General features: G+C 53.5%; 1 protein-coding gene across 1 annotated transcript in view; it reads left to right on the forward strand.

The window, feature by feature from the left end:
- The first annotated feature begins 2,368 nt into the window (after positions 1-2,368).
- The window catches only part of LOC102461266 (integral membrane protein DGCR2/IDD-like), a 196,408-nt gene continuing 183,272 nt past the window's right edge, over positions 2,369-15,504 (forward strand). The window contains exons 1-2 of the mRNA XM_075915986.1: positions 2,369-2,534; positions 3,215-3,309. Coding sequence (XP_075772101.1) covers positions 2,369-2,534; positions 3,215-3,309 — 261 coding nt within the window. The remainder of the gene's footprint in view (positions 2,535-3,214; positions 3,310-15,504) is intronic.

Below are 15,504 nucleotides of genomic sequence, written 5' to 3' on the forward strand. Positions count from 1 at the left end.
CGGCCCTAACACTGCCGGCCCCCTTGGTAGTTTGGCCTCCGCGGCTGCCCCTCTTCCATCCAACGGCTCTGCTTGGGAGCCGGAGGTGCCCCTTCCAACGTGCCTGGGTGAGCAGGCGGGCCCCGTCTCCGTTCCATCTGTCCCTGCAGGGCCCGAGGAGGAGAGGGTGGCACAGTTGCTGCCGGGCGAGGAAGAAGGCTCCCCCTTAGGGGGAGGCTTCTCCACCCCCCTCTTTGTGTCTCTTGCCTCCCCGTGCCCCTCGAAAACCATCTGCGCCCCCTGGCCTTGCCCCTGCTGACCAGCCCTCCACCTCCACCTCCACCTCCACCTCGGAGGGCTGGTCACTCGTTCGGGGGAAGCGCAGAGCCCGCAGTCCGTGGGCTCAGTCTCCCCCCTCTGACAATGAGGGTGGGAAGGCCCCCCTCCGAAAAATCCCGAGGGGGGCCAGCGCTGCTGAGAACGCCCCTGGCGAGCGTCAGCAGGAGACGCCGGCCGAGGAAGCCATGGCAGCGAGGGGGGACGACGACATCCCCCCTGCGGAGCCCATCCATGAGGAGGCCTCAGGTGGAGCTCCCCCTGCCCCGGTACCAGCTGAGCCTCCCATAGCCAGCGTCGAAGTAATTGTTGCCTCAGCAACTGGTGGGGAAGGCTCTGGGGCCAAGCGGATGGAACTTAGCTCCATTTTTGAGGAGATCGAGGCCCTGGGTCTGACCCCACTTGCTCGGGGGGAGGGCGACCCTCTGCTAGCAGGCCTTGGTCTGGGTGGTGACTCTGCTGCACTGCCCCCTCCTCTCCCCACTCCTATGCCCCAGGTGGCCGAACCCGTCCTCATGCGTGGAGTGCCCCTAGTGTTGCCCGTCGGCCCGGCTGACTCAGGCACTGAAACTGAAGCCGCTGTGCCCTCGGGGGCCACAGCTGGGGCCGAGCGGCCGGGTCCCGAGCTTGGGGGCGCCCCCTCTCCTATAAATGAGGTGGGGCAGCCATCTTCCCTTCCTGTCGGGGGCCCAGCTGAGAACACACCCCTGGCCCATGCCGTGGTCAAAGCTTCTGCTTCTCCACCTGAACCCAGTGTCGGCGGGGGCCCCCTTCCCGCTCCTGCCCCCCCGGTCTCCATTTGGGAGGCGCCGCAGCCCGATGGCATAGATCTTCCCCCAATCCTGACAAAAGCTCTGTTCCCCCCCCGTCCTGATCCTTTACTTCCCCCCCCCCCATTCACGCCCTTGGTCCCGATCCTGCCCTTTATGAGCTGATTTCCAGCCCCGAGTCCTCCCCCGTTCTTGACCCCTCTCCCATGCGTACCCTTCTCTCCCCCTCTGTGCCTGACCCACTGCTCAGCCCTGAGCCCACCCCTTCTCCTGCTTCTATCACAATATCCGCTTCCCCGTCACCCTCCCCCCATCCCCCCCACTCCTGCCCCTGCGGCGATGCCTGCTCCCCCTCCCCGTCCAGCGTCCTCACATCACAGTGTCACTGCCACCCCCATGGGGGCCATCTCATTTTTGCTAGCTGTGGGCAGCCCTCAGGGGGTGCCATGTTCCCTCCGCCACCCCCTCCTTCACTGGAGTTGGGGACGAGCAGCGCGGCACCGTCATTCCTAATGCCGTGCCGGGGAGCGGATCCCTGTTTGCCCGCCTCTGTGGCCTGCGAGGTTTATCACGGGGCCAAGATGGAGGAAAAGTCTGGCACCCCCTCAGCGCTGGCGGCCGAGCTCCGCCAGTTCCTCATGGACACACGCGGGCTAAGGGGAAGGTGGAGCTGGCCCTTCAGCGCTGGGGGGATTTCCATTCCCTCTTGGGGGCCACGAGGGCCCTTTTGCAGGAGGGGAGAGGGACCAAGAGGCAGGACATCGTGGCCTACCGGCAGGCCCGCCAAATCTGTGACACTCTCCTCACCTTCAGATCGGGGAGCGGCCTGTTGCAGGGCCTGCCAGAGGCCAAGGATCACCCTGCCTGTGAGGATCCACCCCAGCCCTCATCATGAAGTACACCATCTTTGAAACATTAAATGCCCGGGGCTGTAGGGCGGGTCTCCACAGGGGCCGGGTGCTCTCCTGCCTTAGGGAGGGGGGGTACTCGGTGATTTTCCTGCAGGAGACCCACACAACTCCAGCTGTCGAGGCTGGCTGGTGGCTTGAGTGGGGGCGACGGTGTACATTTGAGCCACCTCAGCGCTCACTCGGCCGGGGTGGTCACCCTGTTCTCTGCCCTACGGCCCAAGGTGCTGGGGATTGCCAACGTTGTTCCGGGCCGCCCGCTGCACATCTGGACCCGTGTGGAGGGGCTGACATTGAACTTGGTCAACGTCTACGCCCCGAACGCAGGCCTGGACCAGATCACCTTTTATCGGCAAGCGGCCACCTTCCTCGCGAATGCTTGGTCCTGGCAGGGATTTCAATATCACCCTCGAGGACCGGGACCATGCAGGAGTCGAGAACTGCCAGACCGCAGCAGGCGTTCTCAGGGAGATCATGGACCATTACTCCCTGGTGGATGTCTGGCGAGACCACCACCTGGACGACACCACCCCCTTTCCGGGTGGGGGATGATCGGTCGAGCCACTCCCGGTTGGACCTCATGTATTTATCCTGGTTCCATCTGGAACGAGCCCACTCCTCTAGCGTCCAGCTGGCCCCGTACACGGACCACCATTTGGTGGCCGTGAAAGCCTCTCTCAGTTCGGAGAGGTTAGGGCCGGCCTATTGGCATTTTAATAATGGCTCGCTGGAGGACATGGGCTTTGTGGCATCCTTCCAGGAGTTCTGGCTGGCCTGGTGGGGGCAGCAGCCTGCCTTTCCCTCGGCGCGGCGATGGTGGGACGTGGGGAAGGTGCACGCCCAGCTCTTCTGCCGTGACTACTCCCGGGGCGCCAGCCGGCGGAGGGATGCGACGATAGAGCAGTTGGAATGGGAGGTTTTGAAGCTTGAGGGGCACCTGGCCTCCGACCCCGAAGATCCGCCCCTCCGTGAGGCGTACCGGGAGAAGCGGGAGGAACTCTGGGCCCTCGAGGACCACTAAGCCCGGGGCGCCTTTGTTCAATCCCGCATCCGTCTCCTTTGGGACATGGATCATGGCTCCAGCTTCTACGTCCTGGAGAAAAAGAGGGGGGCTAAAAAGCACGTCAGCTGCCTTTCTGCAGAGGACAGCACCCCCCTCACAGATCCGGAGGACATGTGTGGAAGGACCAAGGCCTTCTATGCCAGTTTTCTTCTCTCTAGATCTGACCGAAGCCAACACCTGCAAGATGGTCTGGATGGAGCTCCCGACGGTCAGCGTTGGCTACCAGGACCGGCTAGAGCTGCCTCTCACTCTGGTAGAGTTCTCAGAAGCCCTCCGTCTCACGCCCACCAATAAAACCCCGGGCATGGACGGGCTGACCGTGGAGTTCTACAGCATGTTCTGGGACGTCCTCGGCCCAGACCTCATCACCGTCTGGACCGAGTCCTTGGACAGCGGGGTCCTCCCTCTGTCATGCAGGTGAGCCATGCTCGCCTTATTGCCGAAGAAGGGGGACCTCCGCGACCTTCGGAATGGGCGTCCCGTCTGTCTTCTCACCACAGACTATAAAGTTGTATCCAAGGCTATCTCCCTGCGACTGTGGTCTGTGCTGGTGGACATGATCCATCCATCCTGACCAGACCTACAACGTCCCGGGCCAAAGCATCTTTGATAATCTGCACCTGGTCCAGGATATCTTGGAGCTTGGGTGTAGCGACAGTCTGTCGTTCGCCCTCCTGTCCCTGGGCCAGGAGAAGGCGTTTTGACGGGGTAGACCACGGGTATCTCCTGGGCACTCTGCAGGACTTCGGCTTCGGGCCCCGTTTTGTGGGTTTTCTCCGGGTGCTGTACGCCCTCGCAAGTGTTTTGTCAGGCTCAACTGGACCCTTACCGAGCCGGTCAGCTTCAGGTGGGAAGTATGTCGGGGTGTCTGCTGTCGGGCCAGCTGTACGCTCTGGCGATCGAGCCCTTCCTGTGTTTCCTCTGTAGGAGGTTGACGGGGTTGGTGCTTTGGGAGCCAGAGCTGCGTCTGGTTCTGTCGGCCTACGCGGATGACGTGCTTCTCGTGGTCCAGGACCCGGGCGACCTGGCGCGGGTGGAGGCCTGCCAAGCAATCTACTCGACAGTCTCCTCCGCCAGGGTCAACTGGGTCAAGAGCTCTGGCCTGGTAGTCGGGGACAGGTGGCAGGCAGGCTCCCTCCCACCCGCGCTTCAGGCCATCAGGTGGAGCGCTCGTCCGCTGCTCTATCTGGGCGTTTATTTTTCCGCCACGCATCCTTCTCCGCTGGAGAACGGCAAGGCTTGGAGGCCAGGGTGGGTGAGCGGGTGCGGAGATAGATAGGACTGCTCCAGTGTCTCTCTCTCCGCAGGAGGGCGCTGGTGTTAAATCAGCTGGTCCTGTCCATGCTCTGGCACTGGCTCAACACCCTGAGCCCATGCAAGTAGTCCGGCATGGAGCGCTTTGGAATGTGCCTTCCTCCGCCGCCTCCGAGGGCTCCGATATGACCGGCAGCTCTCTTTTATCCATCCGAGGAGCCTTCCGCGAGACCTCTCAGAGCTGCTGGAATTCTACCAAGAACTCCTCCGGACCTGGAAGCTGTTCTCAGCAACCAGGACCGTTGTGGCCACCGAGGGAGGAGATCTCCTCGCGGAGCCCCTGCTCCACAATCCAGCCTTGTGCGTGCAGGTGGCGGAGTCTCCCTCGGTGCGCCGGAGGCTGATCCTGCCAGAAACCACCAAGGTCAGAGACCTCATGGACTACGACAGGGGGGACTGGGTGGATCTCCGAGCGCTCACTCAGCGCATGGGGCTCTTCACCCCCCCGAACCCCCTTGCGCCTACTCCAGGAGGTGAAGGCGGCTTTGCCGCAGCCCGCTCTCGACTTCCTGCAGCGGTCCTTGTGAGAGGGTACGCCCCGCCCCTCCCTTCCTGCAAACCCTCCGTTTTTAGTTATTGGGCCCCTCTTCCGCCGGCCTCCCCATCCTTGGACTCCTAGCCGGCTGCAGGATTTGCAGCCGGTCTGCTTCCAAAGCACACCAAGAGAACACCTGTACACGCTTGTGCTCCACACTCTGCATTTCCCCACCCCCGTGTCCCGCCCCAACACCAAATGGCGGGACTATCTCAGACCTATAGAGGGTGGGGAACCCCGATGGGCCAGCGTTTATTCCACCTTAATTCTGCGGCCCATCGGGGACATCAGTTGGTGGCTCCTTCACGGGGCCGTGAGCACGGGCGTGTACTTGGCGCGGTTCACCCCCATCCCTGACACCTGCCCCTTTTGTGGCGTGAGGGAAAACCTGGTGCATGCGTATCTGGAATGCACCAGGTTGCAGCCCCTACTCCGGCTCCTCCAGAACCTCTTACTGAGATTCTGGCTGCACTTTTCCCCACACCTCTTTATATATGCACACCCTATCCGTGGCGCCTCAAAGGTGCAGGACCTCCTCATCAATCTTCTCCTGGCCTTAGCAAAAGCTGCCATCTACAATACCAGGAGGAGGATGCTGGATGAGGGGGTTCTCTGCGACTGTGGGGTCTATTTTCCCCGGTTTCACGTATCCGGGCAGAGTTCCTCTAGGCAGCGTCCACTGGCTCCATCCATAGCTTTGAGGAGCAGTGGGCGCTGTCCGGGGTTCTCTGCTCTGTGTCCCCATCCAGTTCCCTCGTTTTAAACCTGTGACCCGCACCCCCGACCCTTTAGTTGTTATTTGTCCCTTGTGATTAGTTGAACATGGGTCCAGTCATCCCTCCCACCTTCCCATGTTTTCAAATAGAACCTACTACATGTGGCCATTATGACTTTAATCTCAAAAAGCTTCTGGTTATCTAAATTTCACCATTCCTTCCTGCTCCTCCTTTTGCCTCTATCAATTTGGCTTTGAAAAAGGGAAATTTTTATTCTCACTTTTCTCAGTATTTGCATTATTTCTTATGCTGCTGGAAGTGGTTCATGCATTTGTTTTTGGGATATTCACACAGAATGAAATTCTGTAAATGGGTCAGAAGTGTCTTGCCTAGTTGGACTATATGTTGTTGTCAGTAGGGGTGTGTCTAAACTACGTGGCTCCGTCGATGGAGCCATGTAGATGAGGCTGATCGGCAGAGGGAAATGAAGCCACGATTTAAATAATCGCGGCTTCATTTAAATTTAAATGAAGCCGCGATTATTTAAATCGTGGCTTCATTTCCCTCTGCCGATCAGCCTCATCTACATGGCTCCAATCAGCCTCATTTACATGGCTCCGTCGACGGAGCCATGTAGTTTAGACACACCCTTGTAGTCTAGCAGGTCTGTCTGAGTTCTTAGCTATTTTGTTACCTGAATGTATGTTCTGAGTAGGTGGAGTGTTAAGAAGAGGATATGCCTATTTTTATTTTCTAGCTTTAATGTGAACACTTCTCTGCTCTGTAAGGTAAACTGGTACTTATAAAGAAGCTATGATACCTTGGCATGCTGTAGTAATGTATCCATTAAGTATATAAAATAAGTCTGTCTTGTTTTTTTTTTGTTTAGAAATGTTTTTTGTTTTCTTACTGAAATGCAAAGTGATCTTAAACGTTAGTTACTTTAAAAAACAAACTTCATTAACATGAAGCTCAGTTAATAATTTAAGGGTTTAAAAAGGGATTTTGTATCTTCAAAGCCACATAAAAAGCAATTTGAAATCCGTATCTTTCAGACTTAAAGATAAGGTGTGTTTTTGTGCCTACGTTTGTGAAAGTATGGAAATGCATCTGTTCTAGAGCATAGATGAAATTGGGAGAACTCTTTTTCACTGGTGGGAAAGAAATGTTAAGTTGTTTAAAACAGTAGATTCAGGGGCATATAGTCACTTTACTTAAGAGATTTGAATTGCAGTGACAGATAAACTTCTAGTGATGTGAAGGTGAGGCTATGTCTACACTACAGGATTTTTGTGCAAACCACCTCAAGCGCGTTTTTGCACAAATAAATTTACAGTACATCGGCAGAACAGAGGACTTTTTGTGGTATAGGTATTCCTCCTACGAGGAATAACTCCTTTTTGTGCAAGAGTCCTTGCACAAAAAGATGTGTGTGAATGCACAGCACGGGTTTTTGCGCAAGAATTGGCCTCCAGGAAAAACAACAGGTGGCCTCTTGGCCACTCCAGCCAAGTTCATCAGAACTCTATAGTTCCTGTCTGCTGGCCCCCCCCTTAAAGCTGCAGGCACCCTGGACAAGCCCTTTGGCAGGAAGTTCGCAGAGAGCAGGTGCCTTCACCGTGCGGCTCTGCTTCAGCCACAATGGCGGACCACCAAGCTCCTCAAGACCCTCCTGGCCCTTCCAGGGAGCAGCCCTAGGGGTCCCAGGACCCCCCCAGGGGGACAAAAAAGTGTGCCCCCACCTGGAGTGGCCCTGAAATCGCGAACCTCCTTGAGTTGTGGGACCAGGAGGAGTCGCTCCAGGATCCCCGGGCCAAGCACCACAATGCAGAGATCTCCCCCATGGACGTATCCCTGGCGGAGCAAGGTCACCCTGGCCCAACCATGGAGCAAGTCCGGGTAAAGGTGAAGGAGCTCCGTCGGGTACGTCAGGGCCATGGAGCACAAGGCACGGTCAGGAGCAGGACCCCACACCTGCCCCTACTATGAAGAGCTCCACCACATCTTGGGGGGTGGGGACACCTCCCCCGCCCTCCATCGTGGCGGACTCCGGCCCAAGCCGGAGGAGGAGGAGCAGGAGCCAGGGACCATCACCCTGTCCCTTGAGCCGGTCCTCACCAGCCAGGACATCTCGTAGGCCTCCTTGGATGCCTGGGAGGGATCTTCAGGTGAGTTGGCACACACACAGGGCAGGGGAGGCGGGCATACGGGGAGCAGGGGGCACAGTGTAGCTTGGGCTGGTTGGGCAGCACATGGTGCTGCAGTCTGTGCATATGTGCAACCACGTGCAGTGGGAGGGTGCAGCACACGGGCATAGCAGGCAGCCCCTGAACATGGCTGGGATCCTGCAGCCAGCCTCATGCGTGGGCACACACGTCCTGCCCCCAGGGGGAAGGGGGTGCACCCAGCTGCAAGCAGGCTAGCTGCAAGGGCACAGGCACAACCCCCCACACACCCCGGAGTGCTGCACACAGCACACGGGCATGTCTGTACATGCGAGGCAGCATCTGCTCCCACAGACAGCCCAGACAGCTGCAGGTGTGTGTGCAGACCCCAGGGAGGGCCAGGCTGCTCCCGGCTCCTCTGCGGCCCATGTGGGGATCCCACTGTGGCTGCACACTTCCCTTGCCTGCCTGGCTGTGGTGTGTGTCGGGGGGAAGGGGGGCACCACGGTCCTCTGGCCACATTGGGGCCCTGTGAGACAGGGCGTGTTGTGCAGGCCATACATGGCCTTGCACCCAGGACATCCCCCTCTTGTGGGTCACGGACTGGTGTGGTCACCGCTCACAGGGGAGGGCACGGCCTCAGGGAATGTGTGTGCAGAGAGGACTGACAGCTTCTCCCTCTTGTGTTTTCTCCACAGCCGGGACGGAGGGCCCGGCCACACCACCGCTGCAGCCACCTGCCAGAGTCCAGGGGACCTGCAGATGAGCCAGGGTGCCGGAGGACCTAATGCGGCAATGCGTCGGTGTCCTGCATGACATACATGACACCCTGTCGCGCAGGCTGAATGCCGACCTGGAATGGCGGGAGCATGCATGGACCAACATGATGGCACGGTGCGACACCATGTGCAACATCCTGTCCCGCATGAGGGAACACCCACCTGATGCCGCTGCTCCTGCCTTCCACCCTCCCGCCCCCCCCTCCCATGGCCATTGCCCATCCGTCTGGCCACCCTGCTATGCCTCTCATTCCTCCCCATGCCATGACTCTGCTCCCTCCCTTCCCAATGCCCGTGCCTCCTCCCCAGGTGATGCCTATGGCCCCTCCTCCTGCCCTCCCCCCACCAACCCTGACCCCGCTCTAGCCACCCCTCGTGCCTGCCCCTTTCTGGTCCCCAGACACACCCAACCCTGAAGAGGTCCCTGCACCCGAGGTGGCACAGCAAGCTGCCTCACTACTCCTCCAAGTGCAGACAACCCCCACCCCCCTTCTCCTCATGTTCAATAAAGAAGCACTCCTTTTTTGTTCAAACCAAACAGGTGTGTTTATTGGGAGGTCAGGGAAGGGGCAAGGGGAGGGGGTGAGAAGGGGAAGGGAGAGAGCGGAAAGGCAGAAGCCCCTTTTGGAGAGGCCCTGGGGAGAGTTACTTGGGGGGGGTGGGGCTGAGAGAGCCTCTCCCTCAGGACCTCCTGGATGGGCACCCCGGCCTGATGGCCCTCGTGGCCGGCATCTGCCCCCCACCCCGGGAGGAAGGCCTCCCCCTTGTACTCCACAAGATTGTGGAGCACACAGCACGCCGCTCCCCAACATCCAGGCGGGTGAGGAGCCAGCCCTTGAGGTGCCTGAAGGCACACTCCACCTGCATCCTTGCTTGGTTGAGGCAGGCATTGTAAAGGTCCTTGCTGGGATCAAGGTGGTCGGTGTATGGCTTCATCAGCCAGGGCATGAGTGGGTATGCCACATCCCCCACTATGCACACTGGCATAGTCTGGTCACCCACTGCAAAGTCCCGGGGGGGAAGGTGCCCGCCTCCAGCTTGGCACACATGCTGGAATTTCTATAAACCTGGGCATCGTGTGCCCTGCCCAACCACCCCACTGAAAAGTAGCCCTTTCTGTTGATAAACTGGGCCACTTGATGTTCCAGGGCCCAGATGGGGATGTGCATGTCGTCAATGGCTCCCCCATAGTTGGGGGACCCTAGGGCAGCAAATCCGGCCATGGTTGTGTCCAGGTCCTCGAGACGGACGACTCTGCGCAGCAGCAGGGAGTTGATGGCCCGGACGACCTGCAGAAGGAGACAAACACACAAAACAGAGAATGAGAGAGGGGTTGTGTGAGCCCTTGGGAGGTGCCCATCCCCCTCCCCTCCTCTGCCTCCCCCAACCGCCGAGGAACCGCCCCCTATGAGCCCATGCCCCCCACCCCCAGCAACAGGGCTGTGTTGAGGACGGGACAGCACAGTCCCTAACCCCCTCTCCCGAGGGTCTTCCTTATCCAACACCCTCTCCCCCCTCCGGGCAGAGACTGCAGCCCACAAGCTCCTTACCTGATTAAGCAGGGCCCCGACGGTGGACTTCCCCACCCCAAACTGGTTGGCCACGGACCGGTAGCTGTCTGGGGTGACCAGGTTCCAGAGGGCGATTGCGACCCGCTTCTGCAGGGGGATGGTGGGCTGTAGGTGCATGTCGCGTCACTGGAGGGCGGGTGCAAGCCAGGCACAGAGCTTGGGGAAGGTGGCCTTGCACATTCTAAAGTTCTACAGCCACTGCTAGTCGCCCCACCGCTCCAGGACCAGCTGGTCCCACCAGTCCAAACTGGTCTCCAGCCTCCAGAACCTTCTGTGTATGGTGGGGTGCGGCAGCCAGACTGGATCAGCCGCAGCCACACAGGGGGTGATGAGGAGGAGTTCAGAGTTTACATCCAGCAGGAACATGTACACTGCTGGAAGCAAGTGTTGCAGGAACTGCAGTATGGCCATGTGGGGCCGTCGCCTGCCCAGGGGCAGCTCCAGCTCCATGGCATACACCAAGGCAAAAAGCTGTGGCGTCCCCAAAAAGAACCGGGCAACCACAGCAGGCACTGCTGAAGCTTTGCTGTCCCTCAACGGAGGTCCACAAGGAGGCAGCAGAAACAGAGAAATGGCTGTCCAGGGGGGTCCCTTTAAGCGTGTGTCTCTGCAGGGCTCTGGCAACAGCACTCGAGAGCAACTGGTGACCTAAAGCCCGGCTAGATCTGGTTCCAGGGGGCTTTGTATGCGAGAGAGCGTCCAATAGTGTGGACGCTCTTTTGCGCAAAAGCGCATCTCTTTTGCGAGCCCTTTTGAGATGTGGATGTTCTTTTGCGCAAGAACTTTTTGCGGAAGATCTCTTCCGCAAAAAGCTTCTTGTGGAAAAAGCCTGCAGTGTAGATGTAGACTGAGTTTGCTAAGGTTAATGTCCTCTTGTAATTAGATGAACAGCTCTAAACTCAGCTTTAGACTGAGACATTTGTATGGATAGATCTTTTTGAAAAGTATTTCAAGGAAATGGAAAGAACTGCAGAATTCTTAGGCTGTGGTATTTGATAGAAGGGAATAGTTAGAACTTGGGAAGTCTTTACTTATAAGTGTAAAACTGTAATAAGAAAAGCAAAAAAAGATTTTGAGGAACAGCTAGCCAAAAAACTCAAAAAACAATAGCAAAATGTTTTTTAAGTATATTAGAAGCAGGAAGCCTGCTAAAACAGTGGGTCCCCTAGACAATCGAGATACAAAAGGAGCAATCAAGGACGATAAAGCCATTGTGGAGAAGTTAAATGATTTCTTTGCTTCAGTCTTCATGGCTGAGGATGTTGGGGAGATTCCCAAACCTGCACCGTCCTTTTTGGGAGATGAATCTGAGGAACTGTCCTGGATTGAAGTGTCATTAGAGGAGGTTTTGGAACAAATAGAAAACTTAACGTGAACAAATCTCCGGGACCGGATGGCATTCACTCAAGGGTTCTAAAAGAACTCAAATGGGAAATTGCAGAACTGTTAACTGTGGTTTGTAATCTATCCCTTAAATCGGCTTCCATACCTACTGACTGGAAGACAGCTAGCATGACACCAATATTTAAAAAGGGCTCTAGACGTGATCCTGGCAATTACAGACCGGTAAGTCTAATGTTGGTACTGGGCAAATTAGTCGAAACAATAGTTAAGAATAAAATTGTTAGGCATGTAGAAGAACATAATTTGTTGGGCAAAAGTCAACATGGTTTCTGTAAAGGGAAATCCTGTCTCACTAATCTATTACAGTTCTTTGCAGGGGTTAACAAACATGTGGACAAGGGGGATCCAGTAGATATAGTATACTTAGATTTTCAGAAAGTCTTTGACAAAGTCCCTCACCAAAGGCTCTTGTGTAAATTACATTGTCATGGGATAAGAGGGAAGGTCCTTTCATGGATTGAGAACTGGTTAAAAGACAGGACACAAAGGGCAGGAATAAATGGTAAATTTTCAGAATGGAGAGGGGTAACTAGTGGTGTCTCCCAAGGGTCAGTCCTGGGACCAATCCTATTCAACTTATTCATAAATGATCTAGAGAAAGGGGCAAGCAGTGAGGTGGTAAAGTTTGCGGATGATACTAAACTGTTTAAGATAGGCAAGACAGAAGCAGACTGTGAAGAACTTCAAAAAGATCTCACAAAACTGAGTGATTGGGCAACAAAGTGGCAAATGAAGTTTAATGTGGATAAGTGTAAAGTAATGCACGTTGGAAAAAATAACCCCAACTATACATATAATATGATGGGGGCTAATTTGGCTACGACAAATCAGGAAAGAGATCTTGGAGTTATCGTGGATAGTTCTCTGAAAACTTCCACACAGTGTGCCGTGGCAGTCAAGAAGGCAAATAGAATGTTAGGAATTATTAAGAAAGGGATAGAAAATAAGACCCAGAATATCTTACTGCCCCTGTATAAAACTATGGTACGCCCACATCTTGAGTACTGTGTACAGATGTGGTCTCCTCACCTCAAAAAACATATTTTGGCCTTGGAAAGGGTTCAGAAAAGGGCAACTAAAATGATCAGGGGTTTGGAACAGGTCCCATATGAGGAGAGGCTAAAGCGACTGGGACTTTTCAGTTTGGAAAAGAGGAGACTGAGGGGGGATATGATAGAGGTCTATAAAATCATGAGTGGTATGGAAAGGGTGAATAAAGAAAAGTTCTTCATTAGTTCCCATAATATAAGGACTAGAGGACACCAAATGAAATGAATGGGTAGCAGGTTTAAAACTAATAAGCGAAAGTTCTTCTTCACACAGCGTGTAGTCAACCTGTGGAACTCCTTGCCAGAGGAGGCTGTGAAGGCTAGGACTATAACAGAGTTTAAAGAGAAGCTAGATACATTCATGGAGGTTAGGTCCATAAAAGGCTATTAGCCAGGTGATAAAATGGTGTCCCTGGCCTCTGTTTGTCAGAGGCTGGAGAGGGATGGCACGAGACAAATCGCTTGATCATTGTCTTTGGTCCACCCCCTCCGGGGCACCTGGTGCTGGCCACTGTCGGCAGACAGGCTACTGGGCTAGATGGACCTTTGGTCTGACCCAGTACGGCCGTTCTTATGTTTTTATGTTCTTAAGTATTATAGTTAAAGGGCAGCAAAAGTTGTTGTGTGGTTCGATTTTTAGATCCACGGGAAACCAGGGCACTCTAGAGAGACTTAACCACTTACTCATTTATTGCAAGCTTTAAGCAGTTAGTACAGTTGTTTAAGTTTTAGAAGCCTTAAAAACAATTACTATACAATTTAAAATATTTGAGGTTTAAAATGTAAAGCAATTAATACAGTGCAAAGCAATGCAAAAGCAATTAATAGATTATTATAATACAGTAATTAAGCCTAGTTCACTTACACTTCACGCGTATGCTACCTACAGTACCAGGCAGGAGGTCGTGATTCCTTTGATTCCCACGCGTAGGAACACCATGCACTGGGGTCACTGGTGTAAAGGGGTCCATTACTTCTAGTTACATCAAAAGCAGGACCTGTGGGTCAATCCTGCTCATTCCCTCCCACTGATTAGGTTTTCTACCCCTATATTTATACTCAACTTGGTCGTTCTAGTAATATCTACCAATCAATTATGTTTTGGTTAAGATACCTATTGTGCCAATATCTAGGATACATTTTGCTGTGCCAAAATATTGCAAAAGCACTTAATTAATAGGTTTTTTTGGCTGTCTCTGGAATTTTTCTCTTATCAAAAATAGGATGTACTAGTACCGGGTTGTTTCTGGTCTTCTTGGCCTGGTCTTGCTGTCCTTTACAAGTTATGCATGATTGGGCAAGCACTCCTGACTCTCCCCCACCCTTTTTGTCCTTGCCTGCGTGCATGTGTATGTGCATTTGACTTGAGTCAGGCCTAGGGTTTGCTTTGTTAGAGATCCATACTTTGGACAAGGCCGGGACGAGGCCTAGCAATGCAGACATTGTTGTTCTGGTCAAGGGAGGGCCGTCCAGGCTCCCCTACAAAACTATGGTGTGAAATTAGTGTAAATATGTTGATATAAAGTAACAGAGAAATAGCTGTGTTAGTCTGATCTTGGTAAAACAAAACAAAACAGAAAAAAACAAGTCGTGTAGCATTTTAAAGACTAACAAGATAGTTTATTAGGTGATGAGCTTTCATGGGGCAGACCCACTTCCTCAGATCATATTCTGAAAGTGAATAGGCATGACCATTATGTAACAGAGGGATACAATGAAAAAGTAAACAAAATATCCAGTAATGAATCAGATACATAGCATAGAAGGTGGGGGCGAGGGGGGGGGGGGAAGTGACAAGGAATGAGGAAATTGCTTATTGTAGGCATCAATTAAGTGGCTTATCTGGAGTTACTACGAATATCAAAAGTGGAGAGGCTGTCTGTAATGTGTAAGGTAATTATCATCTAAATTAAGGCCCATTTGCAACGTGTTGAATTTCAGCATAAAAAAGAGTTCTGATGAAAAACAATCATAGTTCACAATGAATCCATGTGTTCAGAAGAACTGCTAATTGGATAGGTAATTGTAAATGAATAGATTCTGTTGTACATATTGCTTGGTAATAGTAATTCAGAATTTGTAGTATCTCTATAGTTGTCACATCATAAAAATATTACTTTGATATAGGGATGTTATATTTTGTTTAATCAACTAATCGACTAGTTGGTCAATGTTCTATCAACTAGTCAATAAGCGGGGGAGCCACAGTGGGCTTAGCTAACCCCGCTGCGCCTCTGCCTTTTAAATGTATTAAGAGCCAGCAGGCTCTTAATACATTTAAAAGCAGAGGCGCAGTGTTTGGGACTGGACACGAGCTGGGAATCAACTGATTCCCAGCTTGCGCCTGGTCCCCGCTTTTAAGATGGCTCCCCCCCAGCACCAGCTCCTGCTCTCCCCCCTCCGCCCCGCCCCAGCTGCCTCTGATAGAGGCACCAAGGTGTGGGGGGGTGCAATCGACTAGTGGCTTACATCCCTACTTTGATAAGCTCATTATTAATCTTCACTGGTTCTAAAAGTCAATTAAGTATTCTAAAAATGGTCATTCAAAAAATGAACAAGCCATAGCATAGAATGTAGAGCCCTGCAAATCCACGGATATCCACTTTATATCCACAGTTATCGGTGTCTGTGGATGCGGATATCTGCAGCTCATTTTTGCGGCTATGGATGCAGATGCGGATACAAATAAAAATCTAATAATATGTATTCATAGGTAGCTAGAAGTGTCCTCTTCTTCCGTAACTGGAATTGGAAACATTCTGATTGTAGATATGTGGGTTTTAATTTTGTAACTGTGTTTTTCAAAGTGCCAATTATTTGGGAATCCCTGTAAGGAGTGGAAATAAGGATGTATTTTACAGCCTCATGTTTAGGGTGGGGAGGATAATCTCACTTCATTTCAGGTGGTGCTTATG

This window comes from Pelodiscus sinensis, unplaced genomic scaffold, assembly GCF_049634645.1.
Source record: "Pelodiscus sinensis isolate JC-2024 unplaced genomic scaffold, ASM4963464v1 ctg57, whole genome shotgun sequence".
In the NCBI taxonomy this organism is placed as follows: domain Eukaryota; kingdom Metazoa; phylum Chordata; order Testudines; family Trionychidae; genus Pelodiscus; species Pelodiscus sinensis.